The 22,541-nt window shown below is 25.9% G+C and overlaps 1 protein-coding gene across 1 annotated transcript; it reads left to right on the top strand.

The window, feature by feature from the left end:
• The first annotated feature begins 617 nt into the window (after positions 1-617).
• Positions 618-22,479, top strand: LOC129980590 (protein germ cell-less-like). The gene is made up of 14 exons (XM_056090973.1): positions 618-887; positions 4,737-4,860; positions 6,301-6,397; positions 6,821-6,918; positions 7,030-7,076; positions 9,129-9,266; positions 9,866-9,950; positions 10,810-10,894; positions 12,609-12,740; positions 15,035-15,104; positions 15,191-15,266; positions 16,902-16,963; positions 17,528-17,723; positions 21,729-22,479. The coding sequence occupies exons 1-14, from the start codon at positions 766-768 to the stop codon at positions 21,864-21,866; spliced, it is 1,470 nt and encodes a 489-aa protein (XP_055946948.1). The 5' UTR covers positions 618-765; the 3' UTR covers positions 21,867-22,479.
• Positions 22,480-22,541: the final 62 nt, after the last annotated feature.

The following is a 22,541-nucleotide window of genomic DNA, read 5'->3' as shown; positions in this document are numbered from 1 at the left end:
AGTAGAATAGAGACAAGTATTTTAATATTAAAAACCGTAAACAATAAAATCTTTGGATGCAAGTGAAATTCAGTGAAGGGAGGGAGGCGGCAGGGTACGATTAAAGTTAATACAAAAAGTTAGCTTCTATCAGGACCGAAATGTTTTGTAATATTTTCGGATTCTTCTGTGAAATTTGAGCAAATCATAAATGCTAGTATTTATTTTAAAGACATTATTCGAAAAAAAAAGAAAAGAGGAAGAACACTCGATACTATTCATCTTCATTACCTTAGAAACTCCTTCCATATTGGACAAAGACAAAATTAGCCAGATATTTTTTATTATATATTAAAATATGTTTATGCTCTGACATGTAATTATCTGTAAATTTGATTGTATTGCTCTCAACATATATGAACATGTTCGAACATTTTTAAAATTTTCATTTAAAATTTCTGAAAATTGAATTAATTAAATTTTTGTGTCAGAATATGAAATTTGAAAATATCTTTTTCAAATTAATTAAAATGGATAATCAAATATTTACAAAACTTTTTTCGCAAATAAAACATTTCAAACGTTTATTCTAATATCTCAATTTCTAAAAATAGTTATTTCGCTGCATCTGGCGACAAGCTGTGTACGAATGTTTTGATTTTATTTTTTTATGCAATCCGTTTGTTGTTTCGATTTCTCTTTATTTGGTATATAATAAAAATAATCACTTTATGTGCATGGGCACCCAACAGAAGAATAATTTTATGATACGACCTAATTATAATCATGGGTAACACTGTTGTTCATAGTTTTCTGAGGTCTGGTCTTCCTGTAAAACGAAAATCGAACACGTTTGATCATGAATTTCAAGAATCAGATGAAGAGGATTATACATTATCACCGAAAAGGTAAATGATTGTTGCTCTAAAAACTTTTAGTTTGAATGATTGTTTTAATTCCATAGATTTAATATTCATTCCTCGAAATTCTATGACATTTCAGTGAGTGATGTAGATTCTAAAAATATTTTTTGATACCACATGTTATAATGTTTGTTTATATGAATTTCATCATGAAATAAAGAAATATAAAAATTATAATAAGAAACAGTAGGAAAATTATTTGGAATGATACTTTGCCTAAATACTTAATAATGTACATTCTTAGAACTTATTGAGTGCTTAGAACTGTTGTGCATTTTTTTCCCTGTAATTTTTTCATATGTAAACAACTCTGTCCAAATAATAATTTGCATGTTAATGCTATGTAATTTTTTGTATCCAAATTTTAAGCTTTGTGTTCATTTTATTTGAATTAAAAAGTGCTTAAGATTATAAATTGAAACTGTGTACTTATGATTATTTAATCTAAATCAATATTGGAAGATGGCGTAAATTGTAAGAATCTTCTTAAAAACAAATACCGAGAATCCTGATCTAATATAATTCACAGATGAATAAGCTAACTTAATTTAACAGTATGTGTAATGCTCCAAAATAGATAAAGGCACAAGAATGTTAGTGAGTAATATATTTTATTTCCCTAGAAAAGTGGAATTATAGAAAGCAAAAATTAATCTGAAATAATAAAAATATCAGTCTTTTTTTTTGGTATCAGTAAACTGAAATTTTATTATTATTTAGTAGATGTCAAAATTTACATTGGAATTTTAGTTAAAGATTCTGATCAAAAATTATAATTTGACTATCTATGCAATCATTTTGTAAATATGTTCATATTCTTCTATCAAGTTAATTGTAAAATGTAAATATATTAATTCTTTCTGCCAGTTGATGTTATTAATATATTATGCGTGCAAGTGTGTAGTCACATTATGAAACTATACTATGTGATTGTATAACTATGTGATTACTGTGTATAAAATTATACTATGTGATTACTGTGTATAAAATTATACTATGTGATTAGTAGTAATACAGACAGAATACTTAATGTAAATTTCCATATTGAAATAATATATATTATTTCAATGTGTGTGTGTGATTTGTGATGATATATGGTACTAATTTAATTGCATCTTTTGATTTTGTAGTTTACTTAGCAACTTTTAAAAACATGCTGCTTTTAGAAAATATATGTGCAACATTTAAAAAAAATCTACAACCGCTCTTCTTTGAATGGTTTGCCATAAAATATTCATCAGCTTGAAAGCACCTCAGTATTTAAAATTCGAGTTGAAAAGATTTTTAACTTCTTTTGATGGGCTTTTGTGAAAAACACATAAGAAAGAGCCCATCTCCCCCTCTTTTTTAAGATATTAGAGCTGTGTCTTCCCATTTGATCATCTGTAAAGTTATCTATTCTTACTGTTCTTCATTAGCTATATATCTATCTGTAACACTTGAACTGATACTTTTTAATAAAGAGGTCAAAATTATCTCAAAGATAACTTAAAAACCTTAAATATTAGTGTCTAAAAGGGATCGAGCTATTATTATTTAAATAATAAAAGAGGTTAAAACTATCTGTAAGATAATTAGATACCTTAAAGATTGATTTCTGAAAGGGAATGAAGCTTTAATTATTTTAGATGCAATAGATGTATGGATATGTGTTCGCATATTATGGCATTTGTACTACCTGTAAGAAAGATTAAGGAACTTGAAAAAAGAAAGACATTTCTCTGAACAATTATAGAGCCATATGATGTAATTTATTTGAAGGTTTATTAAATAAAATTAGTTTCATCATTAGACGTAAAATCACTCAAAAAGAGCCGGTATAGTTTCTTCTTCAAAGTAGTTAAACCAGTACATAGAATTTTCATTTAGTGGTATTTTGAGTCTAAAAAATATTATGGAGTGTCTATGTAGCTATAAAGAAACAATGATTTATAATGTTGAATGAAAATCAGTTCATTAATGTAGCAGAAGTGGAGTGTTTCTTTATAGTTGTGTTGCATATTAAAGAGTACATATGTTCCAATAAATTCCAGATAAGTTTCAGTAAAATTATTTCTTATGCAGTGGTATTAAATGAAATAAACATTATATATAAAAAAAAGGAATGGAATGGTGTAAGCCATATTTTTCATTTTTCTCCATCCTTACAACTAAGCACAGTCTAATTATTTATGTTGTCTGTAATTTTTAATATGTTTTTGCCAATAGAAGCATGAAAAGAGAAGAGGCAATGACTAATAAAAGACCCTCAAATTTACAATATATGGAAAACCATTAGTTACCCTCCTCCTTGATTTAGTGATATAATTTTGATTTGTGAATAGGATTCTATATGTCTCTACATTGCATGAATTTCTTTCTCTTTAACTATGTAGTTTTTCTGCAGAAATTATTGATGATATAAAGCAAATTTTGTTCAAATATATTTATTACTTTTAAATATGTTAGAATGATTACAAAGATGGTTTATTCAGCATAATAATGCATTGCTTAATTTTCTTTATACATTCAGCCTAATATGTCTTTGACTATTAAACCAATCTTCCCATTCTGCAGTACTTATGACTTTCATTAATATTTTATAAAGGTTTATAAAATAAAGACTATAAAAAACCCTATATAAACTATTTAATTTGATATTCAGTAAATTTAAATTATTTATCAACATGATTTAAACCAGCCTACAAATACTTTATTATAAGCAATATCTTCATTAAGTTTGATATAATTCTTTTCACAGTTAGCAATTTTTATGTAACTGCCTTTAATACAATATATCCTCACCCATGAAAAATAATAAAATAATTAAGAATAATGAGCAAATTTTTTCTATATTGTATTTCTTAATGCAATATAAAGTATATTTAAAATTTGTTTTAGTATTTATACAAAAGAATAAATTTATGAAATAATTCCTCCCACCATTTTACAAAACAAAACATGATCATCTTTTTTTCTGCATTATATTGTTTATACATGAACAATAATGAACTTTGTGCAAACTTTTCTTATCAGGTTCAGGATACATCTAAATTCTGGTTCATTGGTTACAATATTATTATTATTATTATTTTTTCTATTACAAAGCTGCAGATTTATTGCATAATTCAAAATAATTAAGATATTTGTCTGTTCATAGGATCTTATAAGAAGTTTGTAAGTTTTAAATAATATGTCTTTATTTTAATTTATTAATTTCTGATTATTATTTTATTTTATTCTGAAATTAAGAATAAATTTGTTCAATTATAATTTTTTTTAATTACATTTGAATTTTACATTACAACTTAATTTTTTTTTCTTTCCAATACACGTTTTTTAAATAAAGAAGAAATTAATTAAGCGAACTTATATTCTGAAAACATTTATATAAATTATTAAAAATTGATTATATTAAAACACATTATATTGGTTTAAAATTAATGAATAACTATCATGTTTTTTCCCTTCTTTTTATCTTTTAATTTAAAAAGAAAGTGTTTAGTTTGTACTAATGTGAATGGCACTAACATCAGTTGATTTTTTTATCAGTAATAAAGGTTTTTTTTTTGTTGTTGTTGTTGTTTTGAACAATTCAAATTTTTTCGTCTTTTTAATGTTTGGTAATAAGCTAATTAATTTTTTTTCTTTTTGTGTTTTTTACCGTTTATGTGTTCCAAATATAGAATGCTGTTAGTTTTTCTGTTAAATGAAATGGTTCCCATCCTAATATAGATGTAACCATTCTATTTTTGCCTACAGAAAAGGGTTGTTTGGAGATGCGATAAATGTAATTTACATTTTTTTTTTTAGTTCATGTTTTTTAAACTATTATTTTTTATTTGTTTATTTCAGGCGAAAGGTGATGAGCACAACCAGATATGTTTATCAAACTCTTTTTGAAGAAGGACAAGGTAGTGATGTTAGAATAGTTGCCTTAAATAGAACATGGAACCTTCATAGGCTATATTTATCACAAGTAAGATTGTTGATGCTCATTAATTTCCTGTAGTAAAATCTCTTAAGACTTGACTATTTTTTTATCTCTTGACTTGGAACAGAGCCAGTTTGTTGTTCTGAATATCTTAAAATTTCTATTTTTTCATTTATTTTTAATTATCTTTTTTATTATTACCTTTTTTTATTGAGTCAGTTTTAATTGCTCTGATCTTTGTTTATTCTTAAGTAATAAAGTTATGTTCTTTATGTGCAATAACATCCTGTCATGCTCTTTCAAAACTATAATTTTTTTTTAAAAAATATTTTTCTCTCATAATGACTGATTATTTTATTACCCTAATCATTAAAATAAATAAATTTTAAAACTTGAAGAAAAAAAATGAAATTACCTTGATTAAAATGGTGGCAAATGATATATATATATATATATCGTTAGTAATTTTAGATTATATTTTCATTAAAAAAAACACCATGAATTGATTGATTCAGAAATAATCAGTGCTGCAAAAGGTATTTGCTTAAAAAAACTCTTAACCCTATATTTTTTTCATAAAATTTTTAATTTTCTTTATTCCAACTGCATTAGAAAAGCAGATTTTAATATCTGTTTATTCTGTGGCATTCTCAATAAAAGCTAAGAATTTTTATTTTAAAATGTACACTAAAATCTATTTTTCCCTCAGGAAAACCTTCTTTTTTTTCTGAATAATTTATTTATATCAAAAGAAAAATATATTTATGTAGTAAAAAAAAATTAGAGTGATAGGTAGGAAAGAAAAAAACCAAACAGGGAAGCAGTAGAAAAGCATTTATTTCTAAGTTTTATGAATAGATTTCTTTGTACTACAACTCCATTAATATCATTTTTCTCTCTATTTAGGTATCATTTTGACAAGTTTATTCATCATTTTTTCAGATGTTTCTGAGCTGAAAGAATGAAAACAACTCTACAACAGTTTTTCTTAAAGTGCTGTTTGACAATAGTTGATTTCAATGTTATTAATAACCTAATTAAAAATAAATATTATCTTAAATATCATAAAATCCCAGAAATATGATTAAAGAAATATTAATTGATATCACAAATGAAAGAATATCATAGGGGATTGAATATTGCCTTGTTCAATAATTATAGACTTCATGCTGCCATTGCTATAATAGTATAGAAATATTTTTAACTGATTGTTTCAAATTCAATTTGTAATACAATTTTATTTTAAACTTGCTAATGCAGCTTCATTGTATATTTTTGTGATAGTTAGACAAATGTGTATTTCTCTATTATTAAAAGTATTTATTGATCTTATAATATTTTTATGTGTATCATCTTTCAGATATCATTAAAACTGTTATTTTAATGACTATTCTCTTCTTTCCTTTTTTTTTTTAAAATAATATTCAAATAATAAAATTTGCACCACTGTTTTACATAAAACCTCTTTTTTTTTTTTTTTGCCAGTCTCCTTATTTCAACAGTATGTTCAATGGACTCTGGATTGAAAGAACGCAAGAAGAAATTAAAATTGGAATTGAAGATGAAAACATAACAACTGATGGTATATTTCTTTCTTTAATATGTTATTTTATAAATATTCTTTATTGTTGCTGAAATAATATTAAATCAAAGGGAGAATTTCCATTAATTGTTTAGAAACTGTATACTATCTTAATGATATGACATCTTCAAATAATATACTTGGCATACAAAAAGTTACTATTTAAATATCTACAGGGTTAATAATTTTTTACATATAAGAGCATTGCTACATCTTCCATTCAAATGAAACTTGTAACTTATCATGCAACTCCCTTTTTTTTATATATGTGCCTATTGATTGAAAAAAATATTTTGTGATTTTAAAACTGAATTCGGATTCTTGCATTGAGGCCTAATATGCTTTTATTAATAATTTCTTTTTTGTATATATAAATAATATTGTAAATATGTAGGATAGTTTAATTTATTTATTTATTTCTAGCCCTGCACAAAGTTTTTGGTTCATTATATCAGGATGAGATTCAGATCATGCCATTAGAAGCGGTCTCTATTTTAGCGTGTGCAACTCTCCTTCAGTTGGTAATTTCAATTTGCTTGCTGTACATGATATTATTTTATAATTTATTTGAATATTTCATTTTTGCTGAACATTTCTCTTATATATTTTTTTGTTGCTGTGATTATTTTCAGGAAGATTTAATTCACCAGAGTGTTGAAGTAATGAAAGAAAGCATAAAGTAAGCCTTTTTCTTAACTGTTTTATTATATGTGAAGTTTTAGTTGTGCATCTTTTTTAGATTTTTATTTCAAAATTTTGGGATTAATCTGAGAATTATATAATATTATTCAGTTTTTTACACACACACACACACATGTTCCTTAGAAATATAAATTATACATCAATATCTTACATGTCTTATCAATATCTTATTATGTTTACTTCTCCAATGTAAATAAAAATGAGAATATCGACATAGTTGTCTATATTCTCATGAATGAACAAATTGCTATAAATAATATGAAACAGTTGTAAATTGTATAGATATAGCTGCTAAGTGCATCTCAAAATTCTATTTCAGTTTGCATTTAACTACAAGTAATTTAGTATTTCTATTTTTATCATTTAAAAAAAAAATCTCAGATCTCTAATTTTGCATTAAATACAGTTACAAAAACAGCTTTTCACCTAAAATCTTTTTATTTTATGTTCTCCAAAAGTCTAAACAATGTTTGAATTTCAAAATTTTCTTGATAATATGCTGATGAAGCATAAATAATATTAATCAGCATAAAAGAAATTTTGATTGTATTGCCTATGGTGTGCATGAAACTGAATCTACTTGATCACTGTTTTGAATCCATCAGTTGCACAATTCACTATAAACTCTTAAGGATTTACACTAAAATAAGACATATATTAATGATAAGGAAAAGTATAGACAAAAGTGCATTGGAGTGAGATTGCTCTGAAGGAAAAGCAACATATTTTACCATTAAATTAATACCTTTTATTTTATGCCATTATTTTATTCTCAGTGTATACATTGTAGTAGAGAAAGATAATTTCCTTTCTTTGTGTAGTTAAGACTTAAAATAGTGACCAGAAAGAGACTGTTTCAACTTTTTGAAAAGGAAAGTCTTAATGTGGCATATCAAATGAATATAGAGCATATTTATTTATTGTCAAAAATTCAAGACTAATAAGGGCATTGAGAAAAGGCATGTTATCATTTGGCAGACCCTAATGAGTTATTCTTTCACGACTTTTATTGTTTTTTTACCATTTCCATATAGTAACTTTATCAATAATGTCTCATATTGTTAAATGATAATCATTAATCTCCAATTCTTGACCTGATTGGTATAATGATAAAAAAAAAAGTGGTTGGTCATCGAATGTGTGATTAATCTATAATCGATTTATGATCTTTAAACATAGCATTCCATTCAAACGCTCTTAGTTTTTATTAGAAATTGTCTTTAAAGGCAGTGTGCAAGATTTCAGATATTATTGTCCCTGGAATTGCTTTGTGCAAGCAAATTTTTTAATACATATTCTTTGCTCAATGGCATTCATTATTTTGGAAAATGGACATTCCAGTCTTATCTCATTAAAAGCAAGTCTATTTTCAGAAATAAAATAATATAAATTCCTAACCATTGCTTATGTTAACAGAAATTTTTAAAATATTCTTTATAGTATAGATATACTTTAAATGTGGCATTCCTGACATTTTTTTAGTATTATATATATATATATATAAAATTTGTGCTTTACATCTACGCTAACATTTACTATCTGAATCATTCAGGAAGTATTCAACTTCAACAATGTTTTCAAGATTTGGAGCTATTTCTTGTTTATTATGTTTCATATTTGGGATATTCCTGGTGTCAAAGTTCTGAAAAGCTCTAAAACTAATTTGATACCCTCTTTAAAAACTTTTGTTATGCACAGAATATGCATTCAGGATTTTTCAATAATTAGTGACTGGTATCATTTAAATATTTACATTTAAAAAAAAGATTAATCCTATGTTTTTAATTTTTAAGAAAAAAAAGATTTCAAAATTATTATTAAGTATTTTATTGGGCAATTATATTATCTTCAAAAATATAAATTTTATAATATTTAACTTTATACTGTTTTTATTGAATTTGACAACTTGTATTAGTTTATCACTCTTGATTGATGCAAATAAATGAATTTCAATATTTGAAATTGTTAAATGTTTGATTATGCATGCAATTGTTATATAATTTTTAAAAAAATTTGTTTGTATTTTCAGTATAGAAACAGTACTTTTATATTATGAAGCATCTGAATTATATGGTTTAGAAGAAGTTAAGAACAGCACTTTAGATTGGTTGAACCGGAATATGTTATTTTGTATTAATTCTTCACCTGATCATTTACGTCAAGTGAGGTAAGGTTTAAAAAAAAATTATATTTTTGTTCGTTTTATGAAATATTTTTTAATAGATTATTTTTCTGAAAATTAAATGAATTTTTCAAAATGTTGAAAATATAGAAACTAACAAAATAGATATATTGCTTTTGTTAATTTGCTAGAAATAAAAATGTTATTTTAAATTATGTTCATGTCTGTAAAAATAGTGTTCAAATTATATGGTTTAGAATTGTTCTTATAGTAATTATAAAACCTTATTTCTGTTTTGTGAATGTTTATTTTCGTTTATTTAAATGAAATTTATTGGTTTTACATGATTTTCATTTTTTAAATAATTTTTATTATTTAGCTTTGAATTACAAAATATGAATACATTTCCAAAAGATATATTTTTATGTTAAATTTTAGATGCTTGCAAATAATTTGAAATCTTATTTTGTATTGTTTCAATTTATTAAAAGTGTATTCTAATCTCTTTTCATGCTTTGGAGCACTAGATTGCCTTTATATATTCCTTTATTTAATTTCAAAAATATTTTGGATTTTATTCTAAATATCATAAAAGAATTTTGTTATTCCCAAAATATTACTTATGTTATTCATAATTCTTTTAGCTGTGATTTGATGTCTGAGTTAATTTCATCTCCTAAGCTTGTTGTTGTTCAAACAGAATTTTCCTTGTATCTTTTATTAAAAAGTGTAAGTATACTACTTCAAAAATTTGATCTGCTTCAATTTCTTCTAAATATTATTTGTAATATTAAAGTTTCATTGTAATTTCCCAGTTGTTTAATAAAATTTTTTAACTATGTTCTGAAGATATTGCTAACTATTGGTAGCTTAATACAATAAAAGGTTATATTATTTGACTTATTTCTCCAAAAGTTATAAAATTATTTTTATTAATATATATTATTAGTAACTTCATCTATAACTATGTTGTTTGATATGTTTAGATACACATTGTGTCTGCTTATCATTTTTTAATGCAGTACATATTTTTTCTTCCTTTTTTATTTCTATTTGTAAGTTAATTAAATATTTTGATTAGGAAACAGCATTTTATCTATATGTGTTGATTAATTTTAATTTAAAGTATAGAACATCTTAATATAGAACATTTTTAGTTTTCTTCTTATTCTCTCAATATTTCAATTAAATTCTTATCTTTCTTATCTTATCAGGTGTAGTTTAACTGTTTCACGGGTCCTTAAATTGGACATTTCAGTATTCTTAATTAGGTTTCCGGGCTTTTTACTCTAAATGCATAAATATGCATTATTATTATATACTAAATATTAAAATTGCCTTGTATTTATTGATATAAAAACAAATGCAAAAACAAAATAAATCACCAACCTCAAATAATCCAAAATATATCTAATAATTTAAATTTCTCTTAAAATCCTCTAAGATGAGAATTACAAAATAAATACAGAGTATCTGTTTCTTATTCTGTCTTAATATTATGTAATTTGTTTTCATGTAAAATTTGTTATATGGTAAATTTTATGTTTATATGATAAATAATCCAACGCTGCTTAAATTTGTGTTGCAGTGGGTTTTCTTGAAAGAAAATTTTTCCTTTAGAAATTATGAAACAATTAGTGCTGCCGCTGATCAGTATTTCCAGTCCAATAAAGGTAAGATCAGGATATAGTTTATTCACAGTTATTAATAATTTTTATTGATGATTTGTCAGTTTATTAGATTTCACAAAAATCTATTCCATTTAAATTTCTTTTGTGTTTTTTTCTTGAGTTCTGTTCTATCACATTTTAAAACAAATTTCGGTCCACTGAATTTCAGAATAAATACATAGTATCCGTTTCTTATATAATTTTTTTTCATGTAAAATTTGTTATATGGTAAATTTTACGGTTATATGATAAATAATCCAATGCTGTCTATATTTGTGTTGCAGTGTATTTTCTTGAAAGCAAATTTTTTAAGTTATGTTCATTTCCGAGACAATATGAGTAAGAATAAAAATGTATAGCAAAATATATATAAATACTAGCGACTATAATACCACAGATAATAAATGAATGAAGTATACACTTTTATTAGTTATGCATTTTGCTTATTTGTTCTTCTTTTGTTTGTTATGAATACACTTTGAAAGAAATAGTTCACATTTTGAAATGATCCGACCAGCACTCCATTTATCAGCATCTTCATAATTGTTGTTGCTGGAAAGTGTGTGAGCCATTAATGAAAATTAATCCATAGGGGCCAAATCTGGTGAGTATGGCAGGAAGTAAGGAGGGGGATGAATTCCGGACCAAGGGTGAAACTGATTGTTGATGTATTTTGCATTGTGTGATGACACATTGCTTTGCTGCTGAATCATTCTTCTGTATCTTGTAGTCTATTGTGGATACTTTTCCTTCAATGCATGGTTGAAATTGATCAGTTGACAATAGCAAACAGTTTTTATTCTTTTTACCTAATTTTAAAAATTCATAGTACCTCACACCCTACTGATACCAACAAATGCAGGACATTGTTTTTCTTCCAAAGTAGTTAATATTACTGTAGATAGCTGTTCTAGGTCAATCCATGATTTTTTGGATTCTGGAAGCATATTTGTTTTTTGTTTTCAGTCACTATCTGTTGCAGAAAATATTCAATTATGCTAAAAAGGCAGTACTTCATATACTATTTCCATGTTCCCACTTTCCTTCCTTTTTCATCTTTCCCATGGCATTAAAGCAATAAGATATAGTTTGGGAAACAACTTTTAACTTCTCTCCCATTTTCTGTTGAATTTGCATGTCATCTTTGTAATTGTGCTTACAATTCAGATTTTGGAATTTTTCAATTGACCCAAACGATCTTGATCTTTCTTTCAAAATCACCACTTTGAATGGTCTAAATCAATACACATGCACCTTGCATTAGGATTTCTCATCTTAAGTTTCCACAACCATATGACTCACAACTTTTTTTTTTTTTTCTTTTTTAATTGAACAAGGACAACCATTTCGGTCACACTTGCTCTTTTTTAGTTTGAAATTAGTCATATTTACTGCACAAACACAACATCATGCTAACTTAAACTTAGTTATACATCAGTGGAGTTTCAACAGGTGTTATCCTAGCAACAAACTGATATAACAATTGAGGCTGTGAACCAAATCTTATTTTTAGTGCCATTTAGTAAAGATAATATTATCCAACACACTTGGTATAAGCCTAATAATGCATATTTTATTTAGTTCCAGATTTTAGATACATTTATTATGGAATAACATTGGTATTTATCCATATTCTGTGAATTCAAACTTTGACTTTATTTATTTTTATTTATTTATTTTATTTTAATTATTCTTATTATTTTTCTTTCATTTGCAGGCAGTACATCTTTTTTATTAACTGATACAGGAACCCCTTACTTGAAAGCTTTCCGTGCCTTACGTCTGCAGCATCTTGTTATACATCATGTTGATATGGAACTCATTGAATATGATAATATTATCCCTGTTGGTAAGTATTGCCATTATATAATTATTTATGACAATTTGTGTAAACTAAGTAATTTTTTGTTTTAAAAATTATTTTGGATTTATTTTGATTTTGTATGATCATGATATCATTAATATGCAAGAAAAAAACTAGCCATATTGAAGCAAATGAAGTGGATAGGGCTGCTAAAAGATAAGGTCCATCTCTATCATTAATAATAAAAATACTTAATTTTTTTAGATGCATAATTGCTCTTTGTATTAATTAATGTTACTTGATTTTAAAGAATATTATAACCTAAAATTATTATTATTCAATATTTATCTGCATTTTTAATAAATAATTCAATTTTTTATTCGATTTCCTTCAGTAAAATAGAGCATAATATTGTTTATGGCTTATTTAATTGTGATAACTTGGATTGAGGCTCCCTGGTATTTTGGAAACATTATAATTGCACCATCCTTTAGTTAGGTATTTTATTCCCTACTAGCCGCCTTTGGCGACCAGCCGGTTCGCCAATCTTAATGTTCGTTAAAATTTTAATAATTAAATATTTTATGCAATTCCAACTTTAATAGATTCTTCAGCAAAATATTTTAAAACTTCAAATTTTGATAGTCATATAATTCACTCATAATATTATAAAGGCCTTCAGTCATAACGTGTTATGTATCTCTCTAATTTTCTGTTACCCCTCATAGAATTTATGCTTTAAATTAAAGTGTAAAGGATTAATCTGCAATTAATATAATAATATTTTTTACTGAAACAAAGCATTTTTTTTAATAATATGATTACTGATAATAGAGTCACTGAGCATTTAAACTTTATGGGCACTAAAGAATATCTTTCTTAATTTATATAATATCTCAAGAATTTGTCAACAAAATTTTCTCAGATTCATCATGAACGCATATTCATTAACAATGTTTCATTTTAAATGCATCAAACACTAAGAAAATAAAATGAATCGTTTAAAATAATCGGTCGAAAACAGGTTTAAAAAACTACTTAAAAAACGATGTACTTAAAACTATAAGCATATATCAAAAAATATATAACTAACATAAATACAATTTAATTACAAAAGCATGCAATTAGCCTAAAAATAATTTAAATCATTGAAAACAGGTTAAAAAAAACTACTTAAAAAACGATGTACTTAAAACTATAAGCATATACAAAAAATATATAACTAACATAAATACAATTTACTTACAAAAGCATACAACTAACCTAAAAGTAATTTAAATCGTCCGTTGATAATGGTTGCCATGCCAACAATCAGAACACAGTGCGCATGCGTGAATTTTCTTCGCCTTTTATGGTAACGCAAATGCGTGAATTTTTCTACTCCAGTTGGGGTAACGCTATGCAGATTATACATTTTTAATTTCCTTTATTCTGTGTTATTTTAATTCAAAAGTACTTCAGAATGAATCTGAAACATGGATTAATTAACAATGTTTAATTTTAAATGCATAAAACATTAAGAAAATAAACAGAATCGTTTGAAATAATCCGCCGAAAAATCTTAACCCTAACCTCATTACTGTTGGGAGAAAAAAAGAACTAAAGCCTAAATCATTTGGCTTGGGGAAAATGGAAGATTATTTTGGCGGAAAAGTTGGCGGTGGGGAAAATGGAAGTTTTTTTTGGTGGGAAAGTTAGTTTTTAATTAATAATTAAAATTCTAATTAAAATTTCAAAAAAAGGGACCCCAGGTGCACATTCCTGACCTCTAAGGTATACATGTACCAAATTTGGTAGCTGTATGTCAAATGACCTGGCCTGTAGAGCGCCAACACACACACACATTGAGCTTTATTATAAGTATAGATTGCATCAGTTAGGCTTTATTTTTGATCATTTTATTTTTCTTCAAGAGAGAATTGTGTACTTTAGTTTTGCATATCACACACCTAAATTAATACTTGCAACTGAAAAAAAATCTGAATTGTTTTTATAACGTTAAGTTAAGAGTTTTGCAGACTATTCAGTGAAAATCCATTGAAGAAAACATTAAAATTTATTCACTAAGGAAAAATGAACTTCTTTCCTTCACAAATATTAGTAAAAATAATTATAAATGAATAAAAGTTATCATGTAAAAAAGATAATAAATGTTAAAAGTAATATTAACACAAATAATTAGTTCTATGATTTTCATCTCTATTTTTATTCTAATCAGAAATATTGCTAAAAGTTTTGCCTTTTGCATTGTAAGTATTTTAACTTTGATTATGTATTTACAACCATTAAAATTATAGTATGACAGACATTATATTTTATTAAATTATTTTTTTTCCCAGATTGGTTTATGCCTATATTCAAAACTCAATGGTACCATATGTTAAGAGTTGATCAAGGAGTTGATAAAGGGTAAATAAAGATTTTAGTAAAAGAAATCTTTTTAATTTTTGTTGAGGGAATCTTGAACTTTATTATTTATCTTTATATATTAATAGGCCCAAACAAGTTAGTGAAGAAGATTTCAACCGTGATTGTGTGAGGTGTGGAAGAGTTTTGCAGACTGACACACAGGTTAGTAACACATTTTTTTAAAACTATTATTTTAAACTCTGAAATTGGATAGCTGAACTGGATAGAAAGAAGTAATTTTTTAAAAAAGCTTGTTTACACATTAAAAAAATTATTCACTTTTAAATTATTTTACTGTTTCATTTAATGATTTTTATTATTATTTCTTTGAAAGCATTGCTGAAAAAATGCAAGTGACCATTCAATATTTTTCAAAAAACTGTTGACAGAATTCATTCAAGTTTGTAAAAAAACTAATTTATTTTAGTTTTACAGAAATTTTTTTAATATTTTCGAATTTGAGAAAATTTTGAATGATGCCATCATTTTTTTTCTTTATTACTATTTTTTCTGATATATAAATCAATAATACAATTTTACAATTGTTAGGATTTTTTTTATAAAAGTAGAAAGCAATTTTTGGAATATAATTGCAATTTTCAAAATTATAAGAATGTGCTGAGTATCAAATTTTTACACATAACAAAATGAAAGTTTTCAAAAAAAAAAAAAAAAAGCTTATATTTTCCTATAGTGAACAGAATAAATTTTTACAAAATCGTCAAGAAATAAAATAATTAAAATATTTATAGTAGTATGGCATGAGTAGTTTTATATTGATCACACTAGGCATAAAGTTTATATGTAAAATATTATAAGTAAAGAATATAAAAGATTTCATCAAAATGTTTTCTAATTTAAAACACACACAAAAAAAATTAGTTGAAATCTATTCTTATATAAAGCTCAATGCGTGTGTGTGTTGGTGCTCTACAGGCCAGATCGATCGATCTACAGCTACTAAATTTGGCACGTGCATACCTAGTAGGTCGGGAATGTGCACCTGGGGTCCTTTTTTTTTGAATTTTTAATTAGAATTTTAATTATTAATTAAAAACTAACTTTACCGCCAAAAAATCTTTTTGGTTCCCACTACCAAATTAGTAGGGCTTCATTTTTTTTTCCATGCTAACGAGGATAGGCTTAACTTACTTTCGGCCGATTATTTCAAACGATTCTGTTTATTTTCTTAGAGTTTCATGCATTTAAAACTAAACATTGTTAATTAATTAATTTGTTCATGATGAATCTGAGAAAATTTTGTAGAAAACTTCTTGAGATATTACATAAATTAAGAAAGATATTTTTTTTTGTGCCCATAATGTTTAAATACTCAGTGATTCTGTTTTCAGTAATCATATTATTAAAAAAAAAGCTTTGTTTCAGTAAAAAAATATTATTATATTAATTGCAGATTAATCATTTCCATTTTAATTTAAGGCATAAATTCTACGGGAGCTAACAGAAAATTAGATATATATGTATTATGTTATGGCTGAAAGCCTTTATAATATTATGAATGAATTATATGACTATCAAAATTTGAAGCTTTAAAATATTTTGATGAAGGAGCTATTAAAATAGAAGTTACGTAAAATATTTAATTATTAAAATTTTAACGAGCATTAAGATTGGTGAACCGGCTGGTCGCCAAAGGCGGCTAGTGTTTTATAAATTTTGGATCATAGCTATTTTAAAGGTCATTTTTAATTATAATAAAGTAATTTTAACTGTTTTGCATTAATTTCTTATTTTTAGCTTTACATTAAAGGTGTTTAAAAAATGTTCTATTTGCAGCATAGTTGGAGATGGACAGGGTTCAATTTCGGTTTTGATATAGTTATATCATACAAAAATGGGTAAGCTATTCTTTTATATTAGTGTGTTTTCAGAAAATAATCATTTATATTGGAATAACTAAAGAGAAATTAATACAAATTTTTTATTGAGTTTAGAAATTAGAAAAGTGATTAAAATACAAGAGATTTTAATATCTAGATAATTTTTAAATACATTTAAAATACATACATTAATACATTTAAAATAAAAAAGTATTCTGCAGAAATTTCTAATATCTTTATTTTTACTTTCTTCAAAAATCTCTAATAACTTTATTGAATGATTGAATAATTTTCTATTGGGATTTCTATTGATTGGCATTAAATCATATCTTGACATTTTCAAAGATGATGTTTCTCTACCAGATAATTTTATACTTTTTGAATAGGAATTTTATTATCTAATATAAATTTTTAAAAATGTTACAATAAATTTTTTGGATGGTTTTTTTTCTATATGATAAAAAAATTGCTAATAGTATTATTATCAAAAATCAAATTACAGGTTTTTATATATATATTTATCATGTACTTTTTTATAATATTTACTAAAAACATTTTTATTTCAATTCTTTTAAAATACAGGTGCTTTAAACTACGTCGTTTCCAATCTGGCGAAAGCGAGTCTCCTGCTTTCCAAAGTCAATCACAGATCGTTGCCTTACGAGCTAAGAAACGTCATCTCATGTACCGCATTTCAGTATGTTCTTTAGATAAAAATGGAAGGGCTCTTTCTAAAGGGGAAACAGATATTAAAACTGTGTCACTGAATGAAAATGAGGTAGGTTATTTTATACTCTTGTCATAGTATCTTTTGTTTTAATTTTTCACTGTATACAGTTTTCAAGTATAATACAGGATTTTTTTTTTTTTTAATTTTTTTTTTTACTGTCCGTACTCAGAGTTTTTTGTAGAGTGAGTTATCAGCCATAAAACCACCAAATTTTGTATGGGGACTATTGACGACATGAAAAAAAAAATCCACAAAAAAAAAATTTATTCCAAAAGTAGCCGATAGGAGGAAATGTAGCGCTTTGCACTTTAAAACAGCTAAAATTTTGCATAAAAAACGGGAAAATTGCAAAATGAAAAGTGCCGATTATGTAGTCGACACCAGCACCAGTATTTTCATTTGTAAAAAAAGAAGCGAAGCATTGAAAATCATTTCAAGTATCAGTTGATATGTAAAATGCGTCTCACTTTAGCATAGCATGTATTACATGTGAAGCTCTTTTATCTTAATCAATCCAATGCAGCGGCCGCTCTTCGCGAATTTAGAAGTCGAAACAATTTTACGTAAAGAACCTCCATTGATTAATGCAAAAAAAAATTTGAAAAAACAGGTTCTCTCCAACTCGACCTGGTAGAGGACGGAAACAGGTATTCGTGAATACTATCACAGACTGCAATCGTAGAAAGAAATCAGACGAGCATTGCTGGTAATAGCAAAGTTGCCTGACAACTGGATGTTAGTATAGAAAGTTTTAAAAAAGATTCTTCAATTTTATCCATATAAAATTAGCCTTTTGCATGAATTAAAACCTACAGATTATGATCTTCGATTAACGTTTGCATATACATTTCTTGCCAGATTGGAGGTCAATGAGGCTTGGCCTTGGACAATTCTCTGGAGTGATGAGGCCCATTTTTATTTGAAAGGGGCTGTTAACACTCAGAATTCTAGAATTTGGGCATCTGAACAATCCCATGCATTTTATAAAATCCCACTCCATTCTCAAAAAGTAACTGTTAGTTGTGGTTTTACATCATATTTTATCATCGGGCTTACTTTTTTGAGACTATTACCCAAGCAGAACCGCAGACCTGTTCCATAGACGGTCAAAGATATGATATGCTGAGTAGTTTTGTTATTCCACTTCAGCAAAGGCAATGCTTATATAAGATTGTCCTTATGCAGGATGGAGAACCACCACATATTGGTACATTCTACCGCAACTGTTGTGCCATCACTTTACAGAAGAAAGAATCATTAGACGCTGTTTTCATGTTGCATGGCCACCTCGCTCCCCGAATCTAACCCCATGCGACTTTTTGGGGGGGGGATTTAAAAATTGAATGTTTATCTTGGTGGAGTTTCATACTTATCAGTTTTAAAGGAAAACTTAACATGGACTGTTATGAACATGCCTCCTGAAATATAGCAATCAGCTGTAGAGAGTACGGTGTACAAAATCCAAAGCTTAGTCCCAGAAAATGGAGGTCATATTGAAAATAGCCGATGTCTTCCCTGGGAAAGCAATTCTACTGAATAAAAAAAAAATTAAAAATAAAAAGGAAGTCAAATAGAATTTTATCTTTTTAATTTGTAATCATTTACAGAAGTTTTTTTTTTTTTTTTTTTTTTTTTTTGAATAAAGCACATTTGTGGAAAAAATCTATTCTTCTTCAGTTTACTGTAGCTTTTTAATATTTTATTGTGCAGTTAAACTTAAAAGTTTAGATAAAAAACGCCTCATCCCACCTATCGGCAACTTTTCGAACTGAAATTTTTTTCGTTTATTCCTTTTTCCCATGTCGTCAATAGTCCCCGTACAAAATTTGGTGGCTTTAGTTTGAGCTACAGAAGTCTCTCAGTATCGTCAGTTTAAAAGAAACCCAGTATATCAAATAAAAACATATAATTAATTACAAAAGCATTTGCATTGCTAAGAAAGTTTTTTTAAAAAATTCCTTTGAATTTTAGTAAAGCTCTTTTTAAGCTCTGTTATGGATTTCGCAAATACCTAATTGGTTAATAAATCAATTAGTCCTAAGATACCACTTTTAGAGTAATCCAAATTGTGATTTTGTGGAATACAGAGTTAATATTATGAAGGTTATAATAAAAAACAAAGTTCAAAGGCTGTTTGTCCTAAGTATGGGATAGCTGGCAGTGATGTTTACAAAAAAACTTAGAGCAGTTGTTTGGGGGGGGAGCTCTAAAATAGCTATTAACAATGATTATGCACAATCTAGATAGGAAACAAAATTATTAAAAAAAAAAAGAAGAAAAAAAAAAAAAAAAGCTTTTTCAGCTTAAATGCATTTGGATACTTTTAGTCTTCATGACATATATTTTTATAGTTTCTAAATTAAAGTGTATAACATGACATCAAATTTACTATCATTTATATTGCTTGCTTAAAGTTTATATTTCAAGGAATATCAGAATAAGGCTGTTTATATCTTCATTATACAGAGTTGATTTGCAAGTTATTTTCTAGCTTTTCCTTTGTAATTCCTGTACTTGTGAACAAATTCTATTGACCATCAAGTATATATATCTTTAAAATCAAGAATATAATAATAAATCACAAAATAAATAAAAAAGTTAATTTATCAGCTATTATTGCATTTGTAGTTGTATTATTACATATTGTTAGATAATATAGCTGATGTTTGCTTGGTGTAAAAATATTTTAATGTTTATTTTAAAGTTTTTTTTTTTTTTCTAAATATAAAATAATCTATGTAAACATTTATGATAAGACCTCCCTAATGCTTCAATACTTGTGGACAAAGTTTGAAGTATATGTAATAAAGATTGCAATTATTATATATGAAGTCAAGGTGATATTGCGTTATCGGAAAACGCAAAACTATATTTAATATTAATACTCAATGGAATGGCAGTGTGCATTAAATGGACACAAACAATTAAAACATATTAAAAATATGTGAAACATGGCTTATAATTAACGTTTAAAAAATGTTCAATTGGTCATCATAAAACCATCACTGAAAACAAACTTATTATTTATTCTTCATTGTAATATTAATAACACTTGTGAACAAAATCGGAATATATTCTGTTTGATAATTTAGATTACTATATCATAAAACTGTATGAATTTCATTTTTATTCATTCAGGATAACTAGTAATATGGAGGAATTATTTCTATTTATATATTTTCATATTATTTTTAAAATTTCAGAAAATATAAAACTGAATATTTTACAGTTGAATATTCATTAAAAAATGTATGCTGTTTTTCTTTTAAATTTATCAGAGAGAGGCATTATTGCAGCAACAATAAAATAAAATATTTGTTACTTCTGAGGTAACTTTTATTATAAATCAAGTTGCTGGTAGCAATTTATTGTCTTGATACAAATTTAACAGTTCCAGTATCTATGGTGATCGTATCATTCTTAAAAATGTGTAAATGTTTTTTACGATCTTAAAATTTAGATTTGTAGGACCAAAAAGCCTTTTAAAATAGTTTGTGGCAGTAAACAAGTAGTTTGAATAGAAATAAGTGATGCTAATCATAAGAAAAACAACATAAGATCATTTATGACACATAGATAGAAATAATGGATAATTTTTTTGGAATTCAGCAGAATAATTATTCTTTTGCATCATTAAATGAAATATGAATATCTATCTAAAACATCAAAGAATGACTTCAAGAAAGAAGTTATGGTATATGCCATTCTTTTTTCTAAAATTAAGTTTTGACTTGTGGAAAACAAAAAGATATTGTTTAATTGTTAATTATGATGATTAATTCCATTAAAAATAGAAAAAGATTAGAATATTTGTTCTAAGTATTAGAGAATATTTTTTGTTGTTTCTGAAATTATGATGAAAATGTATGCTTTAATGGAAATTATATTTCCCATAACCTTAGAGAAGGTAAATTGAATATTCTAAAGCAAACTATTCTGATTTTTAATACTGTTTTTAGCATAGATTTACAGTAGGTAGATTAAATATTATAAAGAGAAGCACCCTAAATTTTTAAGCTGAGTTTTTTTATGCCTTTATTTCTTATTTTTCAGCAAATTACAGTCCTTAGTTTTCCTGTAGCCCTTTCATTTCCTGTGTTGTTGAGTGCCAATTTTCTGCTTACAACTCCTCTACGGACCACAGACGAAATCATGCCTTCCATAAGACCAGCCAGTGAGCTCTATGCATAGGTTAATCATCTTCGTGTGTATGTGTGCGCTATCATTTTTAGTTGTTTTTATATTTATGTTTGGCAGCTGTTCATAAATTCACACTGATCTTTCATCTCAATCATTCCATATTTTAAGCTTTGTTTCAATTGCATTTTCACTGCTTACTTTTTATATACTTTTTAATATTGCCGAAAAGAAGGCATATTAATGAGGAACAATTATTTGTTTTCACTCCTATTTCTTTCTGTGATGTGTAACTTTATTACCTAGCATTTTTTTATTGGCAATTAGTATCATTTGTGAAACTGTAATTTTGTAATTGAAAAGAATTGTCCTGAATCTGTGAATATTTCTTATTTATTATATACTGTTCATTAAGTTTCATTTTTATATAGTCTAATACATATTAAAGTATAAATAAGATGAATCGTCCTGTGAGAGAGTGTTTTGTCATATGTTTAATATGAAAAATATTTGATGTTACTAAAAAGAGTATACTTGATGAAACTTCATATTGTTTAAAATATATTGTATCAATAGTTATAGTTTAAAAAATATCTATTTAATCATGAGATTGCAATGTTAAATAATTTTTTCTAAAAAACTGTAAAAGCCATTCTTTTTTTTTTATTATTATTATTATAAATGAATATTTTCAAAGTTATTTTTTTTATTATTATTATTTAAAGATGC

This window comes from Argiope bruennichi, chromosome 1 (assembly GCF_947563725.1).
Source record: "Argiope bruennichi chromosome 1, qqArgBrue1.1, whole genome shotgun sequence".
In the NCBI taxonomy this organism is placed as follows: Eukaryota; Metazoa; Arthropoda; class Arachnida; order Araneae; family Araneidae; genus Argiope; species Argiope bruennichi.
This window is presented reverse-complemented; position numbering and strand designations above follow the sequence as displayed.